We start from the raw sequence: 27,013 nt of genomic DNA on the forward strand, positions 1-27,013 counted from the left end.
AATATTCAAGGGGCTTCCCTGGTGGTCCCATGGTTAAGATATCAGGCTTCCACTGCAGGGGCCACAGCTTTAATTCCTGGTTAGGGAACAGATCCTGCATGCCATGCAGCACAGCCAAAAAATAGAAAAGAAAAATTAAAAATATTTGATAATAGAATTTTTTAATAAAGTTCTTAGGTTGGTTTTCAGAGCGCAGCCCCCCCACCCCCACCCTGGTTCCCCTAACACCTGCTAATGAAAATAAGAGGTATATCCTTTCTTTTCCTTTTTTTTTTTTTTTTTAAATCTTTAAGCTGATCTGATCCAAGTTCAACTACCTATGAGGTTGTTATGCATCAAGCTAAAATAGACTTGATCTTGGTGGCTGGAGTAGCTTTCCTGGCAGTGGCAAAGGGCTTGAGAAGGAAGAAGAATTAAGTCATTCTGAATATCCGTAGTGTTTCAGACACTGTCAAACACCCTGTACTGTCTCACGTAGTACCCACCAGCAGTCCTACAGGTGAAGTGAGTGAAAGTCACTCAGTCCGTGTCCAACTCTTTGTGACCCCATGGACTATACAGTCCATGGAATTCTGCAGGCCAGAATACTGGAGTGGGTAGCCTTTCCCTTCTCCAGGGGATCTTCCCAATCCAGGGATCGAACCCAGATCTCCTGCATTGCCGGTGGATTCTTTGCCAACTGAGCTATCAGGGAAGACCTCATCAGATGCAAGTAGGTTCCCTAAGTAATGATGAAACAGGGAAAGGGAAGAAACAGGCTGAGAAAGAGCTAGATAGATAAAGGACTTCCATGCCTCATGAAAGAGCTTGGACTTCTTTTTTTCTTAGAGCTCTTGGAAGGCAGTGGAGGGTTTTAAGCAAGATCATATTTGCATTTTATAAAGAGCTCCTTGGTAGTATGAAGGATGGAGTCCAGAGGGAAAGAGCTGGTAGTGGGAAGACTCTTCAGGAGGTGATTGCAAAAATAACCCAGGCGAGGGATGATGATAGCCTGAACTAATGTGGCAATGAGAGTGAAGAGTAGATGATAATATGAGGGCTCTGTATGAGCTAGAATGGCTGGGACTTAGTGAGTATATCAGTCAAGATGACCACAGACAACTTGACAGTCTCTTCAGACAACAGACATGTTTCTTGCCCACACGACGTTCTGCTCTGGTTGGAGAGGCTCCATGGTGCTCACTGTGGTCACTCCGGTCCCTGAGGAACTTCTCCAATAAGACCAGTTGATGTACCAGAGGGAAAGCTCTGGCGGGACTCCCATGGATGGCTAAGTGCTACAGCCCAAAAGTGACACGCACCATTCACGTCTCATGGACTAGAACTTGTCAGTGGGCCTCACCCAACCGAGGGGTGTGCAAAAAGTTCAGCCATGGGTGAGCCATGGTGCCTGAATGGATGAAGGAGGACTCCCAAGTATCTGGTTTAGGGAGTGAGGCAGACATTAGAGGTTTTCACTGAGAAAGAAAAGATGGAATGGGGCAAGGAGAAGTGGACCGGCCAAATTATTACCACTCTTCTTCAGCTCCAGAGTGTAACTATTGTATTGGTCCTTTCTGGTTGTCAAGGAGAGGGACTGGAAATCAGCTCCATTTGGGAGCAAGAGTTGACCTTACGCTTTACAAAAGGCATTTTAATTCATTTGCCCCAGTCTTACAGCTTTAGTAATGTAGTGTTCAGATCTTCTGTGTGTCTTTCTTGAATTTTCATGTGAACTATTGTGTCAACATACGGTGTAAAAATATTAGTTATTAATAGGATGTTAATGAAATCTTCCTCACCTTAGAATATCAAGCTGCTGAATTCAAAATGCCAGAGATGTAAATGCCCTTCCACCTTCCTCACCTCCACCCCCTAGCCGGGCTCACTTCAAGCTATCACAGCGTGGCAGTTGGGGAGGAGGTGTAATTAGGCTGATTGGAGCCTATTGTTCTGCTCTGGAGGGCTGACACCTAGCAGCCTTAGGCAATGTTAGTGCCTCCGAATCAATGGGGAATGATGTCCTCTTTAACCTCAAAAGCAGAAACAGTGAATCTGTTCTGTTTCTCCCCTTCTTTGTTTTCCAGCTCCCCTCCCCAGTTTAATTGTAGTACCTTAAAAACTGACTTTTTCTGTGCATTTGTTTCTTAACAGTTACGAGAAACAATCAAAGCTGGCAAAGGTGTGACTTCAGCTATTGACCTGTGTCGTTACCATGGAAACAAAGCATTGGAGGCCCTGGAGAGCTTTCCTCCCTCGGAGGCCAGAACTGCTTTAGAAAACATTGTGTTTGCTATGACAAGATTTTCCTGATACCAAATTAAAAAGACTGTTGTTTGTTGGCTGAAAAAATTGGGGAAGGAGGTGATCGGGAGAGCTTTCATGATGAAATATCTAAATGTGTTAATGACTTCAACAATATATACATTTTTTTCTTCTTTTTATCACACTGCTAAATGAATACTGCCTTCTTTTTGGAACTGCTGCAAACAAAATTAGAAGAAAAAAGGTCAAGCAGTTTTCAGTTGTCATGCCAGAAGCACACTTGAGGCTTCAGTAGCAGAAATAATTAATGAGATTCGCTCCTGTGACCTCAGCAAATGGACAGGAAATAAGTCCTTATTGATTGGACCGAGCCAGGGATGGCGCCAGGGCGGTGGCCTGTGGTTTTCCTTCTAGAGAGGACAGGGCAAGCTGGGAGCTGCAGGTGTCAAGAGAAACGCTATCAGTGCCGGCCAGGGAGGACTGTCAAATGAAAACCCAGTGACCAATTTGTCATAATGGAGGGTAATCTAGTGATTAAGAAAAACACATGCTTTGTCTTCTTGCAACTATGTCTTTGTATTTATAGATACAGTCTGGATATACTCTTTGCTTCTTGGTTTTTGTAAGATTTGGGGGAGGAGGGTGGAAATTGTTGAAAAAATAATGCCAAATATTTGAAGTAGGAGATTAAAATGTTGTCGAATATTAACTTGGTTATAGTAGAAATTGCCTGCTTTTCTTTCTGGACCAAATTTTTTTTCAAGTGCATTTCAAAGAAGCAAACTTGTTTTTTTTCTTTTAAGCTGAACAGGATGCTTTTTTTCTTTTTTTTTAAAGTAAATGTATTCATTTGTAATACTTTGGTGTAAAGAATACCCTTAATTTTTACAAGCGTCAGATATATAGTTGTTGTACTGGGGAATTCATTGGTGAGTTTTGATTGTTTGTTTGTTTTTAACCTCAGAATGTCAGATTTTGGTCTTGAACCACAGACTTCCAATTACGGAAAGAATTGCAGTCTCACAGGCCTGCAATCGGACACTGTCTCTGTGTGGTTCATAGGAGATGATTTTTGCGGTTTGGAGGCAGGCAATATGAGAACACCGTTGACAAGAAGGCTGAGTTTACATAAATGATCTAGGCTGAGACTCAGCCACCTTTCTTCCTTATGTGGTGTAATTACAGCCCTATCTGGAGACATCGAACACAGCAAACAGATTTTATTACCTACTTCACTCAAACACTGTAAGTGAAGTCATTTTAGTTACATTCCTTCTCCAAAAGTTACAAAATCATTTTAGCAGGACCCAGCATGTGGCATGCAATGAAGAGAAAATGGAAGTTACAGAGGTTAAGGTATTGCATTATGAAATATTTTTAAGCATACTTGAAACACTGTAATTGTGCAGTTTACGCTGCTATAATTTGAAGGCCTATAGATTTAGCTGAAGAGAACACAGCACTCTTCTGTTTGAAATGTCTTTTCTCACAGAAATTGGCTTAATTAGTAACTAGGGTTAGATGCTTTAGATCAGACTAGGTTTTAATCATTAACTTCCATAAAGGAGGAGGCTTGCTTTGCGTTCTCTGGCTGTGCAGGAACTTCAGCAAGCTGTAGGTTTTATCAAATGGATGGTCAGGCACCGGGGAACACAGCACAGGATTCTAGGGCTCTTCTAGGTCTGCTTGAGCACCAGGTTCACCGTGTGACCTTGAACAAGGCACTTCCCTCGGAGCCTCTATTTCCGCATTTGTAAAATAAGGTTAAACAGGGAAATACGTGAAGTCCCCTCCACCTTTGCTTTATTGTCAAAAAGTTTCCCATTTCTGACTCTCTAGATAACAGAGATGCTATGTGAGATTCAGAGAAGAGAGAAGGTGAAACCCAAAGACAGGTGATGAAGGAGTGCATGAGTCTTAATGGCTGTCTTCTCGCCCAGCTGCCCCACAGGTGACCGAAAGAATTCCCAGCTCTCCAGTTGTGTGACTTACAGTCTTGAACTCGTTTCAGCACCCGCCTTTCTGCTTTCTTTGGTATGTTTCCTACGTCCCTCTCATCTCCCCAGAAGCCCTGCCAGCCTCTGTCCCCTCTCCTGTACCTCGTGTCCTGGCTCCCTGGAAGCAGCAGCTCTGCCCTCACTGTGGAGTGACAGCCCTGCCTTTGTTAAACCTCCTGTGTTGGCTTAGTCACTCTAAAGTATTAAACATTGATGGTCTTCTCCACTCCCCTTCTTCAGGGATATTTATTTATTCATCCATTCTAAACCCTTGTAACTTCGGACAGTCTCTCGGGGGAAATTTGGGCGCAGCAAGACACATTTAATTACACTTTTTTGGCCTAGTGCCAGGGTGCTGTCAGCAGAGTTAGTGACTTTAGTATGCCACCTCCTTCCCCGTCTGCATCACCGTAGTCTTTTGCTAGAGGGAAGAATTCATTCATTAGCCACTGTCCTGTTCCTTCCACCTGGACTTGCGAACCTCACTCACTTCAGCCCCTGAGCCACCTGACTTCTGCCTCCCTGTCGGTCTTTTCTTCAGGCTTAGTGAGGGCTCTGCGGGCATGCCAGGCACTCTGCTGAAGGCTTTAACAGTGCTATCTTGTTCGAATCCCATAGCTACTCTCTGGGGCTAAGACTTATCCCCCATTTATAGATGCAGTAGCCAGCAGAGAGGACCACCTCTGCCTGACTGGCTTGCCTTCACACTCCCCTCCCCATTTTAAAGTCTTTCCAGACAATGCCTCTTTCTCTCTTCCTTTTCTTCTCTTTCCAGATAAGACTCTACTCTTTTCCAAAGATGCTTCCCAGGTGGCGCAGTGGTAAAGAATCCGCCTGCCAGTGCAGGAGATGCAAAAGACGCGGAGACCTGGGTTTGATTCCTTCCTGGAGGAGGAAATGGGCATGCCACTCCAGTATTCTTGCTTGGAGAATTCTATGGACAGAGGAGCCTGGTGGGACTACAGTCCATGGGGTTGCAAAGAGTCAAACATGACTGAGCACGCACGCATCTATTGACACTCTCCAAAGATCTTCAGCGTGCAGCCTCCTGTATCATGTCTCTGGTTTTGAGTTTTGGGTTTCCTCTGCTGGCTGTGAATGTGCTCAGTTCTCCCTTAAATGAAATTCCCCTCACTTCCCCTGTTTATCCTTCCACCTCCACTCTTTTCCTCCTAGCATTAGCAGTACTCCTTCTTACAGGCTAGTATTTAACCTTTGCCGTTCATCATTCACTGAATTCACTACTGAGTCCCCACCATCTGGACCAGCACTGGCACTTCAGATACTCAAAGACATTTACATCTATCAGGTCTCATAGCACTGCTCCACGGAGATGCCTTCTTGCTCACAGGTGGTGGCCTCACTGTAAAATTTACAGCCATAGCCCTGCACACAGACGTCCTACATGATTTTACGTAGCCAGCTGCAGCTTCCTCCCTCACCCCCAGCACCTGTGATCCACTCCCACCCTTCTCAACTACACTTCTTTGGTGTCTCACACATCTCGCTCTCAGTCCCACCCCTAGAGACATTCTTTTCTAAAATTTAAGGTTCTATTTCCCCAGGAACTACAAAGCAGTTTCCTGTGCCACTGTCATCTTCCTTTAATTCCCCCAACTTAGAAAAACAGTTTCTAAAAAAACAGTTATCAATTAGATACTGATTAGATAGTTATTTGCCATATTCCCTGGTGGCTCAGATAGTAAAGCGTCTGCCTGCAATGCAGGAGACCCAGGTTCAATCCCTGGGTCGGGAAGATCCCCTGGAGAAGGAAGTGGCAACCCACTCCAGTAGTCATGCCTGGAAAATTCCATGGATGGAGAAGCCTGGTGGGCTACAGTCCATGGGGTTGCAAAGAGTCGGACACAACTGAGCGAACTGCAAATTAATTACTCTGAAAAAAGATAAGGATTATGACTATCGTTAAACTTGGTTGTGCGCTTTACTTGATGAGAACATTAAATCCGCATCATGTTTTTCTGCTCCTATGATGTAGTTACCTAGTCACACCTAGAAATAAATGATGGGTGACACTGTGTGCCTGATCCAGGCCTCATTCTCTGAAGTTTGAGACTGTCTCTTATCTATATTGTTATTACTATGGCCTGGGATGCAGGTGAAACCTATAAACCTGGGGTAGAAGATGTATACGTCAGTGCAGAATGCTCCAAAAAGATGTAGACCTTTTTTAAGGCCGAGAACCCACCACACAGTGAGCCCAGGTGACCAGAAAGCAATCTGAATAATCCTTGATGATATTTCACAACCTGATAAGTTGCTGTAATATAGATCTCTTTGGGCAAGAAGCTTTGGGAAAATTGTGTTTAATCAACAAAATTGCAGCTAAAGGATACTTCTTTTTCTCCCTCTCTTTTTTTAAGATTCTTAACTAGAAATTCCTTGGCAGTCTAGGGGTTGGGACTTGATACTTTGGCTGCTGTGGCCTGGGTTCAATCCCTGGTCAGGGAACTAGACCCTGTAAGCCAAGTGGCATTGCCAAAAGAAAAAAACAAAACTCTTTAACTGAGCAGCAGGTCCATCACATATACAGAAAACTTGCTTTTCAGAAAACTCTTTTCACATTGCTTCCTAGATTTCTTAGTTTCAGGAAGATTCTTTCCGCCCCTTCATTTGTCTTCCCACTATGAGATCCTCTTGTTAAGATCTCACCTTTCTGACCAATAGAAGTTCTGGGATTTATCTTTAGAATGACTGACTGCCTTTCAGTCTGGAGAAGGCATGCCATACCTTTGCTAAAACCCACAAGGACAGAGATAGATAGAGTTGATTTTTCAGTCTGTTTAACTGTGAGGACACAATTGTTATTCCATTATTAATAGTTTCCATTACTGTTAATCACCTTTTAGTAATAATAAAATTATTTGCACTTTCTTTTTAAAACATGAAGCAATCTAACAAGACAGTCTTTTACAAAGCCCCTTTCTTCGTTTCCTACCAGTCACTCCTAATCTCTTCTCAAATCAGCTGTTTTATTCTTTCAGAATGGTTCCTGCCTTTCCATTAAGGAGATAACATACTTTTTAAAAAGAAGGTCACCTGTGGAGACACCAGAGGGGCCAGAACAGAGGGGTCCACCTCTCCCTTTAGCTCCCCCACCTGCCCTTGGAGCTCTGAAGTACCAGGTTTTAGGCCTCTGCTGGTGGAGGAATGTTCCTCTTGAATATATATTTCTTACTCTTCCATAGAAAGGGAAAGTTTGGCAGGCTTTCATTCCTTTTTCATAGATGCTATTTCCATCTTCATGGAAAAGCTCTTATCATCTTTCTCAATGTGGCCTGTTCATTTCAAAGACTGACATTGTACCTGTCACTGCATCCTGTGAGCAGATGAGTAGGCTCCCCATTGCCCTGACTGTTGTTGGGAAGATTTCACTTTTTGATACATTTAAGTAAATAAACATAAAAAATTTTTGAAAGATAGAAAAAAATTATTCTGAGTCTCACCATGTTCACATAATCAGCATCACCACTTCCTTTGTATTTCTTCCAGCCTTTTCTGCCATGCCTATCTTTTTTTTTTTTTTTTTGCATGATTGTAATTATATGCAGTAGTATCAATTCAGTGAAGCGAAGTGAAAGTGTTAGTCGCCCAGTCACATCCAACTCTTTGCAACCCCATACAAAGAGCCTGCTAGGCTCCTCTGTTCATGGGATTTCCCAGGCAGAATACTGGAGTGAGCTGCCATTTCCTTCTCCAGGGGATCTTCCCAACCCAGGGATTGAACCTGGGTCTCCTGCATTGCAGGCAGATTCTTTACCATGTGAGCCACCAGAGAAGCAGTCTTCATAACCGCTATTAATAAGTAGCTTAAATTCTACACAAGTCACCTTGAATTTCTATTCCTGATTGGTTTCTCTGAGGTAAATGGGTATTCTCTTAAATACTTAAGTAGTATTTAAGAAAGTCTTTAAGAAATACTTAAGAGTATTTAAGAAAGTCTCTGTCATAGAAAGATAATGCCCCTGCAAGTTCTCCACAGCAGCAGGTTAAAACTGTGACATGAATTCCCTTAAAACTCTTCAACCTGAATGAGTGATCTTTTCCGTTGGTGGTTCCCATTCTTTCAAGATGATGCTCAAAATAGACTGATACGTCTGTGCATTTTCCTCTTGCTTCACTGCAAGTTCTCAGTCAGCCACACTTCTGTAGGATGACTGTTTCCTTGTCACTGAAGCTAACTATCTCCCAGGACAGAAAAGGCCCTTGGGCAGTTGTGGTAGGTTCTGCTCTTGCCCAAGACCATGTAGAAATCATTTTCTAAGAATTGATAAGCTATCTTTGCTGCTTCAAAGACTTAGGAGAAGGAAACTCCTCAGGTTTGTTTGACGGGAAACAAAATGACCTTTATCTGACTTGAGTCTTTCATGCTGTGACAGCATGAGCTTACCGTATTTTGTATTGTCTTGCTTTGTTTGAATCCTTTTTTTTAAGCCTTCAAATGGATGAGAAAACAGTATCATTCTCAAAGAATTAAGCTATACCTGCAGCCTTTCTTTCCTTAAGTTAGTCTTCATAACTTCACTATTTGCATCACTCGTCACTTTCCAAATTTCAGTGAAGTCCCCTGCCTGCCTCCTGCCTTATATCATGAATTGCAGTTACTTGACTTGTACATGGAATATGATCAAGTTAATTGTGAACTTCCTAACTGCTGCCTATTTATGCATCTTTGTTTTTATCCTTTGTTTTTATCCTCTTTCTTTTTTGAAGATTTAAAATTGCTTTAATTGAATTGTTAAAAGCAACTTTATTGAAGTAAAATTTACACATCATGAAATCCATCTAGTGTAAGTATACAATTCAGTAATTTTCAATAAATTTGCAGAGTTGTGTAAGCATCATCACAATTCAGTTTTTAAAGATCCTTTGTGCCCATTTGCAGTCAAATGGCAACCTACTCCAGTATTCATGCCTGGAAAATCCCATGGACCAAGGAGCCTGGTGGGCTACAATCCATGGGGTCGCAAAGAGTCGGACACGACCGAGCGACTTCTGTGTGTGTGTGTGTGTGTGTGTGTAGTCAACCCTTACTCCCATCCTTAGTCCTAGGCAGCCACTAATCTACTACTCTCTGTCTCTATAGGTCTGCCTTCTTTGGATATTTGATGTAAATGGAGTTTTACAATACTTAGTCTTTTGCATCTGGTTTCTGTCACTTGGCATAATGTTTTTTGAGGTTTATCTATGTTGTGGAATTAATCATTATTTCATTCATTTATTGCTAAATAATATTCCATTGTACAGATACATTATATTCCTTTATCCATTTACCAGTTGATTGGCATTTGGGTTATTTCTACTGCTCACCTATTATGAATAATGCTGTTGTGAATCCTTGTGTACAGGTCATTGTGTAGACAAAAGTTTCCATTGCTCTTGAGTAGATCCTCAGGAGTAGATCCTCAGGAGTAAAATTTATGATAAATTTATGTATAACATTTTAGAAATTGCCAGACTGTTTTCCAAAGGTTTCATTTTACCTTTCCAACACATGTGGGTTCCGGTTTCTTCACATCCTTGCCAGCTCATGGTGTTCCTTTTTTTATTATAGCTATTCTAGTAGGAATGAGACTATTATCTCATTGTGATTTTTGCTTGCATTTTCCTAGTGATTAATGATGTTTAAGCCTCTTCTCACGAGCTTGTTAGTCATTTATATATCTTCTTTGGTGAAATGTCTGTTGAGATCTTTTGCCTATTTGTTAATTAGGTTCTTTATCTTATTATTGTTATAAACACTTTTTATGTATTCTGAATATAAGTCCTTTATCTGATATATGATGTGCAAGTACTTGCTCCCAATCTATGGCTTAAATTCATTTTCATAATGATTCCTTTTGAAGTGCAGTGTCTTTAATTGTAATGAAATCCACTTTATCAGTTTTTTTCATCTATAGATCATACCTTTCATGTCATATCTAAGTGATCTTTGCCTGACCCAAAGTCACAAAAATTTTCTCCTATGTTTTTTTCTTAGAGCTTTATAGTTTTGGCTCCTACATTTACGTCTATAATCCATTTTTAGTTAATTTTTGTATATAGTATGAGGTAAAGGTTTAAATGGGAGTATCTCATCCTCAGCACCGTCGACACATTGGTCTGGGTCATTCTTTGCTGTGAGGGTTGCCTGTGCATTGTTGGAGGTTTAGCAGCATTTCTGGCCCCTACCCACTAAATGCCAGCAGCATCCTGCCCCTAGCTGTGACAACCAGAATCGTCTCCAGAAATTGCCAAATGCTCCCTGCCTTTGGGAAGCCAAAATCTTCCCCATCAAAAACCACTGGACTAAATTAATTAGTTTTGTATGTGGATATCCAGTTGTTCTAGAACCATTGGTTGAAAAGATAATTCTTTCCTCCTTTGAGTTGCTTTGACAAGTTTATAGAAAATCAGTTAACCCTAAATCTAAGGGCTTGCTTCTGGACTGCTAATTCTATTCCATTGATCTCTGTGTCTCTCCTTATGCCAATACCACACTCCTTGATTACTGTAGCTTTATATTAAATTTTTAAATTGGGAAGTAGAAGTCCTGCAGCTTAATTCTAAATAAACTGTTAATTTTAAGATAATTGTAGATTCACAAGTCGTTGTTCAGTCACTCGGTCATGTTCAACTCTTTGTGAGCCCGTGGCCTGCAGCATGACAGGCTTCCCTGTCCTTCACTATCTCCTGGAGTTTGCTCAAACTCACGTCCACTGAGTCAGTGATGCCATCCAACAATCTCATCCTCTGTCACCCCATTCACAAATAGTCATAAGAAATAATACAGAGAGATTCTGTGTACCCTTTGCCATTTTCCCTGATGGTAGCATCTTATAAAACTATAGGATAACATCACAACCAGAGTGTTGACATTGATACAATCCATCAATCTTATTCAGATTTCCCCATTTATACTTGTAGTTCTTCTTTTTCAGAATTGTTTTGGCCACTCTGGGTCCTTTGCATTTCTATAAAAATTTTAGGATCAACTTGTCATTTTCTACAAAAGAGTCTGCTGGGATTTTGATAGGGATTGCATTGAGGATATAGATCTAATTTCAGATCTGTGTCCAACTCTTTGTGACCCCATGGACTAGAGCATCTAATTTCAGATCTGTGTCCAACTCTTTGTGACCCCATGGACTAGAGCATGCCAGGCCTCCCTGTCCAAAACCAACTCCCGGAGTTTACTCAAACTCATGTCCATTGAGTTGGTGATGCCATCCAACCATCTCATCCTTTGTCATCCCGTTCTTCTCCCGCCTTCACTCTTTCCCAGCATCAGGGTCTTTTCAAATGAGTCAGTTCTTCACATCAGGTGGCCAAAGTATTGGCGCTTCAGCTTCAGGATCAGTCCTTCCAATGAATATTCAGGACTGATTTCCTTTAGGATGGACTGGTTGGATCTCCTTGCAGTCCAAGGGACTCTCAAGAGTCTTCTCCAACACCACAGTTCAAAAGCATCAATTCTTCAGGGCTCAGCTTTCTTTATAATCCAACTCTCACATCCATACATAACTACTGGAAAAACCATAGCTTTGACTAGATGGACCTTTGTTGGCAAAGTAATGTCTCTGCTTTTTAATAAGCCTTCTAGGTTGGTCATAACTTTTCTTCCAAGGAGTAAGCGTCTTTTAATTTCATGCAGTCACCATCTGCAGTGATTTTGGAGCCCCCCAAAATAAAGTCTGTCTGTTTTGACTGTTTCCCCATCTATTTGCCATGAAGTGATGGGACTGGATGCCATGAACGTAGTTTTCTGAATGTTGAGCTTTAAGCCAACTTTTTCACTCTCTTTCACTTTCATCAAGAGGCTTTTTAGTTCCTCTTCACTTTCGCCATAAGGGTGGTGTCATCTGCATATCTGAGGTTATTGATATTTCTCCCAGCAATCTTGATTCCAACTTGTGCTTCATCCAGCCCAGCGTTTCTCATGATGTACTCTGCATATAAGTTAAATAAGCAGGGTGACAATATACAGCCTTGACGTACTCCTTTTCCTATTTGGAACCAGTCTGTTGTTCCATGTCCAGTTCTAACCGTTGCTTCCTGACTTGCATACAGATTTCTCAGGAAGCAGGTCAGGTCATCTGGTAATCCCATCTCTTTAAGAATTTTCAGATAATTGCCATTTAATGATATTAATCTTCTAATCCATGAAGCATGATTTTTTTTTTATTGTGGTTTTATCTATCTATCTATATAATGATATGGGCCATTACAATAATTTAAAGTTTTCATTTTAGTGACATTAATTACATTCATATTGTTTTGCAATTATCACCACTATTTCTATAAATTTCCATCACCCCAAATGGAAACCATGCTTTTCTTTAACCAGCAGTACTGAAATTGCCAACTTACTAGTTACCATATGGTCTCCTATGGCCCCCAAAATTCTTTTTCAGATCAGTAATTTAACACCAAACCCTGAATCCCAGGGAATCCTGGTACTTGTCTTTAGAAGAATATAAATGAGTCTTTGTTAAGAAATTGGGCTTTAGAGTCTTCAAATCCCAGCTCTGCCATTGACAAGCAGGTTAATTTACTTCTCTCAGTCTTCCATTATCATAGACAAATTTAAACGGTTTCATTTCTATCACCCTTCCAGGTGTGGGCATCCCTAAATGGGGTGCAGAGACTCCCAGGGATACTCAGCAGCCTGCCACATGCTGTGGAAGCCACAGAATGAACACACACATTGTCCAGGAACATATTTTTCCCCCACAAAGCTAACATTAGGTAATTTAACTGCAAATGAGTTTTTAAACTTTTATAGCATACTATATATATATATATATATATATATAATAGAATTACATGTAAGATTTACACTCATTATAATATAAAAAATAAGACTTACAATAAATCTAAAGCCTTTATTTGTGTGCTGTGAGCTAACTCTTCTTCCTTTCCACCTCCCCACATGCCCCTTAGCAAGTCTTCTACCCTTTAGTCTCCTTCTCAGGTCTAACAGACATTCACTCTTCATTCACAGCCCTTTTCCTACAGAACCTCAGAATTCTCAACACAGCTCTCCAGGCAGGCACTGTTACTGTATCAACTTGAAGTCTGTTTGCCATCTCTGTTCAGCTAGTCAACAACTATATGCTTAACCTATATTTTACCATTTCAGGCTATTTGAAATAAAATTAGTAGTTCTGAAAATCAAGGTGGTTTTATTTACTTCTGGCTTTCCAAAGGTTATGTTCTTCCTTTCAAATTATTTTACTTTCTCTGTTTTTACATATAAATTATAATAAAGATAATGAAAGACATCAGATGATATGTTGACTTTAAAAATGACAGTATCCATCATGTCATCTTAAATCTGCTGGTCCAAAGGTATTTAAATTTTGTGTAACTTTGTTCTTCTAATAGCCATAATGGAAATCACATGTCCACTAGTATGAAAAAACCCTTTGGAAACATCTTTGCAAAACACTTGTGGCTCAGATGGGAAAGAATCTGCCTGCAATGCAAGAGACTCAGGTTCGATCCCTGGGTCGGGAAGACAGCTTGGAGAATTCCATGGACAGAGGAGCCTGGTGTGTTACAGTCCATGGGAGTTGCAAAGAGTCAGACATGACTAAGTGATTAATTTTTTTTTTTCCATGCACTGTGATCATTAGATCCTATTTAAGAAAGATTAAATTGTGTTTCATTTCATATTTAGGAAAGGTTTGATTTCTGTTTTATTACATCAATTTAAACACAGAGGTTTGTTTGGGATTCTTTTTTAGATCCTCATCTCTTTATAGAGAGATTCAGAGATAGAAGATGAAGAGATGGACAAGGACAGGTAAAAGAACAAGTCTCTTTTTGATTAAACCATTAAATATCTAAACATCTGTATTTTTCTTCCCCGTGTCCTACCTACCAACTTTTTATGATCAGAAGCTAGCGTGACACATTGCCTTAATTTGTATCTAGCTGTTGCTAAGCTGTCACTATGGTACCAATGCACTCAGGCAAATATAATAGCTAAAAACAAATGTGTAGGAAGAAAATTTTGTCCCTAGCCCCCTCACCTCTCCTGTCATCTGGATGAGTAGTTCAACATTGAATTTCTGTGTCATAATTGCTTTACATCTGTAACAAAACAAATTAACCCGAAACTTTTGAAAACCAAATTATTACAGTGCATAAAAATATAATGATGTCTGCAAATGTCATTTACAAAAGTCATCACTAGTCTTTGTACCTATACCTTGTAATGATTGAAACAGCCTGCGTGGTAACAGTGATTGATTTTTTTTGCCCTCAAGCAATGTAAAACAGCAAAAATACTGTCCTATTAATTATAATTTTATGGTAATGCAATCACAATGAATGGCATCTTTTTGTTCTTTCTCAATGGTTAAAATTTTTCAAATAGTTTTAAAATTTTCAAATTCTAGTAGATAATTTCAGCAAAATGACCTAATGTAAGCTTTATCTTCAAGAGTGGTATAAATATAAACTGTACTCTCCAGTATTATATCTCAGTCCTGTTACTTTCTTTGCCTCACTGCATATGCAATTAATCCAAAAGGAAAAGCTTAATTTTCTTAAAAGGGCCCATTAACACTATTCAACTATGTTTATAGACTGGATATATTACTTGTTTACCTAAATAGTAGCATAAATATAGGTTTTTAGAAAGCTTAACATAAGTTTTTCTGTATGATTGGATTCTTAAACATGTCTATGATTAGTTAATAAACCACTTTCCCTCTTGACTAGTTCTAATGAAAGCTTACCAACTTAAACGTTGTGTGCTAACACTTCTTCCATTCGTAGCAGTCTTCCATTTTTGCCCATCAAAAAGAGCTTTCTGTTTGCAGTGTGTCAGCTGTACTATTTATAATAGAGTTAACAATGCCAACTAGAGGCAATGAAAGGTGTATATTTCATATGCAAATCCCCGGCAATAATTTCTGCAATTACATATAGTTGATTATGTTCAACATCAGTATTATAAAACTGAGTCCAGGAAGGAGAAAATAGTACTGATTTTACTTTTTTGAATCTCTTAAAGACTTTTAGTGAATTAATTAGGAAAATAAAGAGTTCAAAATGGAAGTAGCCCTAGCTTGTTATAATGGATATTTTCACATAATGGGACTTTGATGACCTATTAGAGTAGCTGTTCAGAGGAAGAAATTCTCTGTATGACACAGACTGTTCTTTCTGTTTTGTCTCTGAGTTTGTGTTTTTCCGAACAGTTCTCTCTCTCTCTCTTCTTTTTTTGACTGTCACATGCAGCATGTGGGATCTTAGTTTTCCAACCATGGATTGAACCAGTCCCACTTGGATCGAAAGCACTGGAGTCTTAACCACTGAACCCCCAAGGAAGTCCCAAAGAGTCCTCTTTATTTCTTGTTTTACCAGATTGTGATTCCCCTGACCATAAGTAGAACAACAACAAAAAAAAAGACACCAAGGATAAATTCATGTTTTCTTTTCACTGATGTATATTAAGTGTTATTATGTGCAAAGCACTATCGTGGATACAAGCATGACTAGAAAGGGAGATTATTTGTGTCTTTCCCCACTGTACTGTAGGTTTCTGTGGACCAGAGTCTCTTTGAAGGCAAGTGGGCTATGACAAGTAGAATAGACAGATCTGAGTTCAAAGACTAGCTTTTCCATTGAATGTGATATTAGGCAAATTCTCCAAGCTTTATCGTGCTTTCTGGTAGAAATGGAGATAGTCATGCTTGCTAGTGAAGTAGCTGCTGAGTGCCTGAAAGTGTATTTCTACCTATTACAGAGATTGATAGTAAATGCTGTTAAAGGAAATACTGTTTTTTTAATTATTTTATTTTATTGGCCATGCCACGCGGCTTGCAGGATCTTAGTTCCCTGACCAGGGATGGAACCTGGGCCCATGGCAATGAAAGTGCCAAGTCTTAACCACCGGGCTGCCAGGGCACTCCCAAGAAATGTTGAATATGTTTGCTTTTATAATGATGGAACAAGCAAGTAAAATGGAATAATAGTAAAGGAGCAATGGATTGGAAACTAATTAGAATATCTAAAGTAAATCTAGAGAATTCTTCTAACATATAGGACAATATAAGGTGAGAAAAGATCTAGAAAGGAGGTGATAGAGCCCACCCAAGGGTGTATCTTTAAAAAGCAATATTTAAAGGGCCAAGACAGGTGTAAAGCTTACAGTTTGGAGAGCTGTGGGGTTGGATGGGAACAGTTTTCCTATGCTGTGGTCTGTGAACCTGCATCAAAATCTGGGACTTGATGTAGAATCAGGACTTTACCCAGACCTACTGAGCTGAATCTAAAGAGGAGGTCCAGGGTCAGTGTTTCTCATAAATTTCCAAGTAATTTTCACACACACACCAGTTTTAGATCCAGTGGGTAGATAACAAATTTATAAGGTTCTATTGACATCTAATTCTTGGTGTGGTACAAAAGACAAAACATGAACTTTGAAGTAAGACAGATTCCAGCCAAACTGGAATGCTCAACATTTAAGCCAAACAAACAAAAAGAACCCTACCTAATAGAAGGGGGGCTTAGCAGGTGGTTCTAGGGGTAAAGAACCTGCCTGCTAATGCAGGAGACCTAAGAGATGTGGGTTTGATTCCTGGGTCAGGAAGATCCCCTGAAGGAGGAAGAGGCAACCCACTCCAGTATTCTTGCCTGGAGAATTCAATGGACAGAGGAGCCTGGCGGGCTACAGTCCATGGGGTCTCAAAGAGTCAGACACCACTGAAGCAACTTAGCACGCACACACCCAGGAGAAAGCAAGAGAGAAAGATAAATCCTGTAAGATCCCACTTAATATATGGAATCTGAAAAAAACTGAACTCATAGATTCAGAGAACAGATTGGTGGTTGCCAGCAGCAGGATTTGGGATGGAGGGAAGAGGGGAATGAATGAAGGTGGTCAAAAGACACAAACTTACAGTTATAAAGTAAACCATGGGGAGGTAATGTATAGCATGGTGACCTATAGTTAAAAATACTGTGTTGCACGTTTGAAAGTTGCCAAGAGAGTAAATCCTAAAAAAAATTTGTAACTATATATGCTGATGGATGTTAACTAGATTTATTGTGGTAATCATCCCTCAGTATATACAAATATCTAATCATTATGTTGTACCTGAAACTAATCTTATATGTATTTGTACCTCAATTCTTAAAAAATAAAGCAAAAAAGGGAAAACAAGTATAAAATGTGTAAAAAGTGAAAAATATAGAATGGATATAAATACATTAGTATTTATATTAGAATGAATTACAATAAATTAATTAAATTCACCAACTAAAAAATAGAATCTCAGATTCAGTTAAAAAGCACTATCCAATAAGCTGTCTAAAAGAGAAACTTAAAAACAAAAGACAGAGAAAGATTGAAAATAAAAGATGGGGAAAATATGAACCAAAAGGAAAAATAAAGAGAATATTAGTATCTGACAATATAGGATATAAGGCAAAAAATATATATATAAGGGACAAAGAAGGTCATATGCTGGTAAGAGGAACAATAGAGCAAGAAGATACAACCATCAAAAACATGTATGCACCTAACAATACAACCTCAAAATACACAAAGGAACAACTGAAAAAAAGTAGCAGAGAGAAATGAATACATCAAATTATAGTTAAAAGATTTTAGCCACGTCTTTCAGAAACTGATAAATCAAGCAGACATAAAATATACATAATGAAATTTTGAATCATGTAATTAATAAGCTCAAGCTATGAAGTATACATAGAGCTCAGCACCAAAGGGTTAGTAAATATTAGATTCAACTATGTAAAAATGTGAATATGAGAACTTTTTGCCTCTTAAAAACAGTTTCATATTATTCCTCATAGTTTGTTGAAGGAATTAAACTAGCTAATGTCTGTAAAGCAATTAGCACAATGTCTAATTTAGTCTCCTTTGGTATTTAGTTTACAAAAAGAATACTTTCCTCAATTATTAGTAATTGGATAAGTGAGATCCAAAAATTCAGTCATGTGAAATATGAGGTCACAATTTGTTTTTTAAGATTAACAAACAAATGACTCATATAGACCTAGCTGGTGAGGAATTTTGGGAGCCAGCTGCCCTACCTAAATTCATGCCGAACTCAGCTGTGATTTGGTGCCACCTGGTGGTGGTGGTTGGAGCCAACTTAAATATTGGTAGGGATAATTCTGAGTCCAGAGGCAGCAGGACAAGATCAGTGATCCCAGAGATGTACCAGTTTGTAGGCCAGATTCAAAAATTCAGCTAGGAGAATACTGACGACTAGAGACTCACTCTTCACCCTTCTTTCTGAAACAACTTCCTAATGACTTTCCTTCACATTCATGACCTTGACCTCCATTCCAAGATCCCCTTCCCCACTGTAGCATAGACCTTTAACCCCCACCTCTGACCCTTGGGGCTTCCTTGGTGGCTCAGGCTGTAAAGAATCCACCTGCAATGCAGGAGACCGGGTTTGATCCCTGGGTCAGGAAGATCCCCTGGAGAAGGGAATGGCTAGCCACTCCAGGATTCTTGTCTGGAGAATTCCGTGGACAGAGAAGCCTGGTAGATGATAGTCCATGGAGTCACAAAGAATCAGACACAACTGAGCAACTTTCACTTTCATGACCCTTATCCCTGCCTTGTTTTCAAGTAGAGGCTAGACAGGAAATGGGGGCCAGTTGCCCATTCTGCAGAATATCTAAAATTATATTTTAATATAATGGGGTTTATATATTTTTTAAAAATGAGTTTTTACTGTGTTTTATCCAGGATGCCCTGAATGCTTACAACATAGCAACACTATATTTTTTATTTTAGCGTCTTTACTACAAGTGTTTCTGGTTGGTTATAAAAAGCTTTTACTAGACAGAAACCAATTGAAATTCAAGGGAATTCCCTGGTTGTCCAGTGGTTAGAACTCAGTGCTTTCACTGCAAGGACCCAAGTTCAGTCACTTGTAGTCTGGGAGCTAAGATACACAGGCCACATGGTGTGGCCAAAAAAACTACAATAACATATCAAGCAGCAAAAATAAGGGAAGACAGGCAAAAGTAGAAAAGTTCATCCTGAGAATATTAACCCTATTACATGAATGCCATGAAATTTTAGATTTATAACTGCTTTTGTGGATGATCTCTTACTGCCTGGTAGGATCAGAAATTCTTAGTTCGGTTATTTCTTTGTTGAACTTCTCGATGTGGAGGAGCAGCTTTCCCTTCCTTGTATAAACATGCTGTCCTGCTCCATTATTTTCAGGCGTCTCCCCTGAACACACCTCCTAGGCTTTTTGGAAGCTGCATAGAGGGGCGCGACGACAGAGCGGGTAGTGATCAGTTATCACTTACCTTTAGTTTCTGTCCCCATCACCCTTCCGGGTATCCTCCCACTTTTGCGTTACCTGGATCACTACAACAGAGTCAGGGCAAAGCAGTCTGAGAGACCGGCAGAACTAGCATTTTGAGATCAGAGTCTTCTTGCCTTATGGCTTCCAGAGGTCACAGGTTTCTTCAATGAAACTGTCATACACCAAGCTGAGTGTCAAATCTTGGGAGAACCGTGGCACAGACCAGCAAAGGCCTTAACCTGTCCACTGCCAATCGCTTTGATCTTACCTGTTACTTCTGCCCACCCTCTAATTTCAAGGCTCTCTGTGTTTTACTCAAAATGGCTGTTTAAAGTTTTCCAAATAGGATCTGCAGTTCCCTGCCGTAGCTACTGCCTGAAGTTTTGCCCACTCAGAATGCCCTTCACCTGCCCTTTGTGGGTCAGAATCCCTCAGCCTTCCTGCGGGCTCCCAGGACAGCCCCTTCTCCACAGAAGCGTCTTGGTTTTTTCTGACTCCGCAGTCATCCCCACTCTGGGTCTCTCCTGTGATGCTGCCTTCTGCGTTATATCAGTTTTCAGGGTTCATGATTGATTCCTGGGCTAGAATGACATCTCTTTGAGGACAGGGACCTTGTTTATCTGTTTCTTAATTCCCCAAAGAACTCAAAGCTTTGCAGTCGTAGGTGTTCAATAAATATTTGTTTAACTTTGAAAGCCTTTGTCACATTAAAGCCGGCCAGGCCATCTTCCAAAGAAGTCTCACCTCCTCCTGCCAACTGCATGGGTGCCCAGCCCTATATTTAGGTACTAAATGGTCTCCCCCACCTTTCTCTACAGTTGACATGAGCCAAATTCTGTCACTGCAAAAATTCTCCAGGAATATAGGCATTGGGAAAGCACATTCACTCACCCCAGCCTAGATTAGCCATCTCTTTGGCACTGAAATAATTTGCTTACTTTGCTAATGTCAAGGCTGAATAAATGCAGTTTCCACAAGTACAAAGTTTACTTACTGAAAACCAGGATTGCATCAAGAATCTCATGAAGAACGTGCGTGGTTATAGAAGCTGTACCTTTTATGTGTCTTAATTTTTTAATATTTAAATATTAAATCATTAGATATCAACTTGGATGTAATATATTTTACTATAGACACCATTTGAAAACTTCAGTATCTCTAGAAAAATTCAGGAAATACCAAATGTTTGAGTCTTAGGGAATCATAACATAAACACCATATTTGTCCTCAAACATGGGTTTCTCCCTGCCATCATAGATATACCTGCTGTTCCTAACACCTTCTTTTTAAAAAAAGTTTGTAACCTTACTAGAGACAAGTAACCGAGAACTTCTCTAATTTCTAGTGTAAAACATTCAGGGGGAAGAAGCAAGTAATATGGATTATTGGATTCCTCTGGTAGCTTTCCTCAAATTCACACACTTGAGTTCCAAAGCACAATCATTTCTCTTTGCTCCATGCTGATTATATAGGTCAGGAGGGTAATAAGGTCATTTATTTGAAGGATTTTCATCTGGTATATTTCTAATATTCTTGCCCCATTCCTGACCACTCAAATCAGTATTACAGGGAGACCTGCATCTCTCTCCCTCCACCCAAGAAAATGATGAAACAAATGCAATTTGAGTCTGAACTTTCTGCTCCCAAATTTGTCATCTTCGCGGAGCACAAGGGTTATATTGCTTTAGTCCTTCACACCAGTAATGACTCCTGTAATAACATTAGTCCTTTAAACCAATGATGGCTCAGTAATAAGTAGCACTGTGTTTACTATTAATATTAACTCAATGCATAAAACCTCAAAGGTATTACATATTTTTTTCAAAAACCTTATTACTGAAATCAGAAATTGCCCATGGCAGAATCAAGAAAACACGGGACATATACTAATAAAAGTAAATGTTACATCATACTATCAATATATTATTAAGAACATGCAGTGTTAGATACATCTATTTTACTGTAAAAAAAAAAACAACAAAAAACGGAATTTTTGATTAATTGGCTGAACTGAGATTTCCTTTCTAAAAGATTTTCCTGGTGCTTCTTTCCTAGGAGTCCGCAACATAGAGAAATTCTGAAGCTGTTTTATAGTAACCTCAGATCAAATATGGTCAGTAAGTATGTGTGCCAAGAGTGTATCGTTGAGATACTAATCTATATTTTTATTCTCCTGGTATTTCCTCCTTTCCCTTCCCTGTCTCCAAGCAGATATTCCCATCTGGGTTTATTATCTTGGTGAAGGGACGAGATGGAGTAGAAAGTTGAAATTGCCCTCAAGCTTTTGTTTCTAAAATCTTAAAACCCAGCAGGGAGAAGATTTGAGCCATAGGCACAATGCGTGGGCAGAAGCAGGAGGACCCTGGACACGGTGGTGGGGACGGGCAGGCTGCTGTGTGGGTGGGCTCTCCAGCAGTCTGGCTGGGAGGCAGGCCTGCCCCCAAGAAGCTGTGGCTGTGGCTGGGAGCTGAGACCGCAAACTACAGGCATTACATCTGACTTTGTTCGACCATGTGAATTTCAGTCACTGAGCATTATAAATCTAGGCAATTTTACACAGAAGTCCAGGTTGGAGCTTCTCTTGAATAATTAGCAGATTTGGCCACACTGTGTTCAGTCTCTTATGGCACCAAGGCTGCCTGCCTTAGATAAGGAATAAATGCTCTAGTTTGCCAGAATCCCTGGAAGTCATTGCTACACTGATGCCAGGGGTTAGTTGTCACTCATCGTGACACTGGCACTGTTCCCGGCAATAGAAAATGGTCCTCTTTACCCCAGATTTTTTCCGTAAATGAAGAAATGAAACATAAACTAAAGATGGCTCAGGAAAGAAAGAGGAGCCGGTGCACTCCTCCATGGAAGGGAAGATGTTCTTATGTGTCTGATAGGCAAGCTGCACGCTTCACTCACGAGCTCTCCCAGCCTGGTCCCTGTAGGCATTTGGATCATGGCTTCCGCGTTCCAGGCAGCCTTGCAAAGAGATGACCGCGTCCCTGGTTGGGCATGGCAGAGCCACTGCCTGCAGGGTACAGCATGCAGAATGATGGACGTCTCAGCCAGAACCCATGTGGGCAGATGCCTGGAGGCCAGAGGCCGCTGGAAGCTTCTGGTGGGAGTAGGGAGGACTCCAAAAGGACAGGGCTCAAGACAGAAAGTAAATTAGAAAAATCGTTATTTCACAGATGCAAGTGTACGGACTGAGATTTGCATGCAGCACCTTTTCTTTCTGGCTGATTGGTTACTTAGCTCAGGGCTCTGATGGCACCAACATGCACTCATGGCAGAGGTGACCGGGGCCTGTCCTAGAGAAAGACAGCAGAGACACTGTCTTTTCCTTATGAGAGGGGTAAGGAGAAAGGACATGAGGGTTGGGGGCATCACATGTTTTAGAATTACATGATGATGTCTTTTTCCCTTTCCTGGGTGGAATTTGAATTTAAAGTGGTGTCTTCCAGACAGCATTTAGGACCATCATATGAACCTTTGTGCTTTTGCTGCTAAACTAGAAATGTGTTTTTCAAAACCTTAACTGTTATGTGCCCAGGCTAGTTATTTCAACAGTTTGCTCACCCCATTTATAACCAATAAAAATAACTATCCTTTATTGAACTTAGCTTCTGCCAACCGCTCTGCGGTGCTCCCCATAGCTGCCTGCCTCATTTAAAACCATCCTGCATGGTGCCCCATGCCTTGACAAAGGAAATGGATGCTAAAAGCTTAAGCAGCGTCCAAAATCCCACACTTAGTACATGTGGGAGCCTGAATTCAAATCCAGGGGTCTGTCTGACTTCATGAGCCCTGCACTCTGCAGCCAACATCACCTTGATGTCACCATCAAATATGACAGCATTTATTAGCACCTGCTACCTGCAGGGCAGCAGTAGGGCTGGAGGCATGGAAATGTGAATGCAAAGGGCCAAGTCCCCAAGGAGTAGCAAAATTAAATTAGGCACATTCTTTAGAAAGAAAAGGGAAAGCATATTCATGCAGTGACAGAGATGTTAGCAGTGATCCTTGGAGTTGTGGTGTAGCAGAGAAAGCCACCCTGTCAGCAGATATTCACTCTGGGACCCAGTGCTTCTGGGATGTTAGGACTGAGTCCAAGTGAGCTTAGTCCTTTTTCCCCACTGTTATGAGTTATACTGTGTCCTCAAGATGATGTTGAACTCCTTACCCCCATTGTCTGTGAAATAGGGTCCACTTGGAAGTAGAGTCCTTGCAGATACTCAAGTTAAGATGAGGTTATTTGTGGGGGGTCCCTAATCCAGTATGACTTTGTCCTTCTAAAAAGGAGAAATTTAGACACAGAGACAGATATGTACTGGAGGAAAAGGATGGGAAGATCCATGGAGAATATCATCTAAGAACCAAGAAACTTCTGAGGCCCCCAGAAGCAAGGAGAGAGCCCTGGAACAGAGCCTCTGCATAGCCCTCAGACAGAGCCTATCCAGCTCTTGATATGGGACTCCTATCCTCCAGATAACCACAATGGTGTCATCAGACACCCTGGAATGCGAAGTCAAGTGGGCCTGAGGAAGCATCACTATGAACAAAGCTAGTGGAGGTGATGGAATTCCAGTTGAGCTATTTCAAATCCTAAAAGATGATGCTGTGAAAGTGCTGCATTCAATATGCCAGCAAATCTGGAAAACTCAGCAGTGGCCACAGGACTGGAAAAGGTCAGTTTTCATTCCAATCCCAAAGAATGGCAATACTAAAGAATGTTCAAACTATTGCACATTTGCACTCATCTCACATGCTAGCAAAGTAATGCTCAAAATTCTCCAAGCCAGGCTTCAACAGTACATGAACCGTACATGAACAGTACATGAACCAAGCTGGATTCAGAAAAGGCAGAGGAACCACAGATCAAATTGCCAACATTCGCTGGATCATCGAAAAAGCAAGAGAGTTCCAGAAAAAATCTGCTTTATTGACTATGCCAAGCCTTTGACTGTGTGGATCACAACAAACTGTGGAAAATTCTGAAAGAGATGGGAATACCAGACCACCTGACCTGCCTCCTGAGAAATCTGTATTGCAGGTCAGGAAGCAACAGTTAGAAATGGACATGGAACAACAGCCTGGCTCCAAATAGGGAAAGGAGTACATCAAGGCTGTATATTATCACCCTGCTTATTTAACTTATATGCAGAGTACATCATGCAAAATCCCGGGCTGGATAGAGCACAAGCTGGGATCAAGATTGCTAGGAGAAATATCAATAACCTCAGATACGCAGGTGACACCATGGTTATGGCACAAAGTGAAGAAGAGCTAAAGAGCCTCTTGTTGAAAGTGAAAGAAGAGAGTGAAAAAGTTGGCTTAAAGCTCAACATTCAGAAAACGAAGATCATGGCATCCAGTCCCATCATTTCATGGGAAATAGATGGGGAAACAGTGGAAACAGTGACAGACTTTATTTTGGGGGGCTCCAAAATCACTGTAGATGGTGACTGGAGCTGTGAAATTAAAAGACGCTTACACCTTGGAAGAAAAGCTATGACCAACCTAGACAGCATATTATAAAGCAGAGACATTACTTTACCAGCAAAGATCTGTCTAGTCAAAGCTATGGTTTTTCCAGTAGTCATGTATGGATGTGAGAGTTGGATTATAAAAAAGCTGAGCCCCGAAGAATTGATGCTTTTGAACTGTAGTGTTGGAGAGAACTCTTGAGAGTCCCTTGGACTGCAAGGAGATCCAACCAGTCCATCCTAAAGGAAATCAGTCCTGAATATTCACTGGAAGGACTGATGCTGAAGCTGAAACTCCAATACTTTGGCCACCTGATGTGAAGAACTGACTCATTTGAAAAGACCCTGATGCTGGGAAAGACTGAAGGCAGGAGGAAAAGGGGATGGCGGTGGACAAGATGGTTGGATTGCATCACTGATGCGATGGACATGAGTTTGAGTAGGCTCCGGGAATTGGTGATGGACAGGGAAGCCTGGAGTGCTGTCGTCCTTGGGGTCTCTAAGAGTCGGACACAACTGAGTGACTGAACTGAACTGATCCTCCAGAACCATTGAGACAATAAATTTCTGATGATCTAACCCATCCAGTTTGTATTATTTTATGATGGCACCCCCAGGAAAGAAAACTATCACCCAAGGTGTACACACTTTAAAAAAGAAGATTCTGTTGTGTGGGTTTGTCATTGTCCATTTCAGAGACCTGCTGAGCAGGGCTGGTACCCAGCCACTGGGAAGTCTGGCATCATCCACATGCAGCCTTGAGCAACTACTCATATTTCAAGCTTCAGCCCTCAGTCCAACCAGCTGGAGTGTCCAGTGCATGCATCAGTCACAGCAGGGGGGAGCCACTTGAGATACTGCAGAAGGCAACAGGAGGGATGATGTTGAGGCTCTGTGGAGTCCAGTACAAGAGCATCATGGAAAACACAAATAAACAGTACAGTCAAGTAATACCAGTTAGGCTGAAATAGGGGTCGTCTACAGTAGAAGAGTAACTAGAACACTGGGAGTACAGGCCTGCCTGTGGGAGAGGGATGGTGAAAACCCCACAACAGTGTAGACATTTGGCTGGGCTTCAAAGGATGAATAGGAGTTCACAGGAGCAGTGTAGAAGCATCACAAGCAAAGGCAAAGAAGATAGAAATGCCCAGCCTAAGCAGGAAGGTGTGCCTAAGGACTCCCTTGTGTCTTAGAGTAGGATGGAATTTTCTGAAAAGAAAAGATTAAATTCTATTCTGGTCAGTACTGCTGATGTTGCAAAGAACTAAACTGGGAAATAACCAGACTTAATTGGGAAACAGTAGAAGAATTAGTACTTAGGATATAGTATAAAGGAAAGTGAAGTCGCTTAGTCGTGTCTGACTCTTTGCGACCCCATGGACTGTAGCCTACCAGGCTCCTCTGTCCGTGGGATTTTCCAGGCAATAGTACAGGAGTGGATTGCCATTTCCTTCTCCAGGGGATCTTCCCGACCCAGGGATTGAACCCAGGTCTCCCGCATTGTAGACAGACGCTTTACCGTCTGAGCCATCAGGGAAGTCCTCAGGATATAGTGTAAGTCATGCCAATTGCCAGTCATGCATCTCAAGTCTGGTACATATTAGCTTGAGATAATTATTTGTTAAATGAAAGAATGAATTACAAGCCATGTCATCTCTCTGGGCTTTATTTTTTCCCCACTTGTTTAAAAATGAGGTGGGTTGGTGTGGGGAGGTAGTATGGCTACTCATCTCTCTCAGGTCTGTGATCAAGAGCAAACAGAAGGACAACATGTGAAAACACTATTATTATAGATTAAATGTTTGTGTCCTTCACAAATTCATATGCTGAAGCCCTAACTGCTGATATAATGGTATTTGGAGATGGAGCGACTAGGAGGTATTTAGGGTTAGATGATGTTATGAGAGTGGGGCCCTCATGATGGGATTAGTGGCCTAATAAGAAGAAGCTGCCTGCCAATGCAGGAGACATAAGAGATGCA

At 40.9% G+C, this 27,013-nt stretch overlaps 1 protein-coding gene across 5 annotated transcripts in view; it reads left to right on the plus strand.

Moving 5' to 3' along the window:
- Positions 1–25,615, plus strand: part of PDSS2 (decaprenyl diphosphate synthase subunit 2) — a 286,547-nt gene extending 260,932 nt beyond the window's left edge. For 3 of the 5 annotated variants that reach the window (XM_070796007.1, XM_070796008.1, XM_019967268.2), the window contains one exon: positions 2,134–13,416. In XM_070796007.1, the coding sequence (XP_070652108.1) occupies positions 2,134–2,167 (34 nt within the window). In that variant the 3' untranslated portion in view covers positions 2,168–13,416. Of the gene's footprint in view, positions 1–2,133; positions 13,417–13,987; positions 14,047–21,610 lie in introns of those variants that run through there. The other 2 variants (XR_002181420.2, XM_019967269.2) reach the window with 2 other exon arrangements.
- Positions 25,616–27,013: the final 1,398 nt, after the last annotated feature.

Source organism: Bos indicus, chromosome 9 (assembly GCF_029378745.1).
Source record: "Bos indicus isolate NIAB-ARS_2022 breed Sahiwal x Tharparkar chromosome 9, NIAB-ARS_B.indTharparkar_mat_pri_1.0, whole genome shotgun sequence".
NCBI classification, from domain to species: Eukaryota; Metazoa; Chordata; class Mammalia; order Artiodactyla; family Bovidae; genus Bos; species Bos indicus.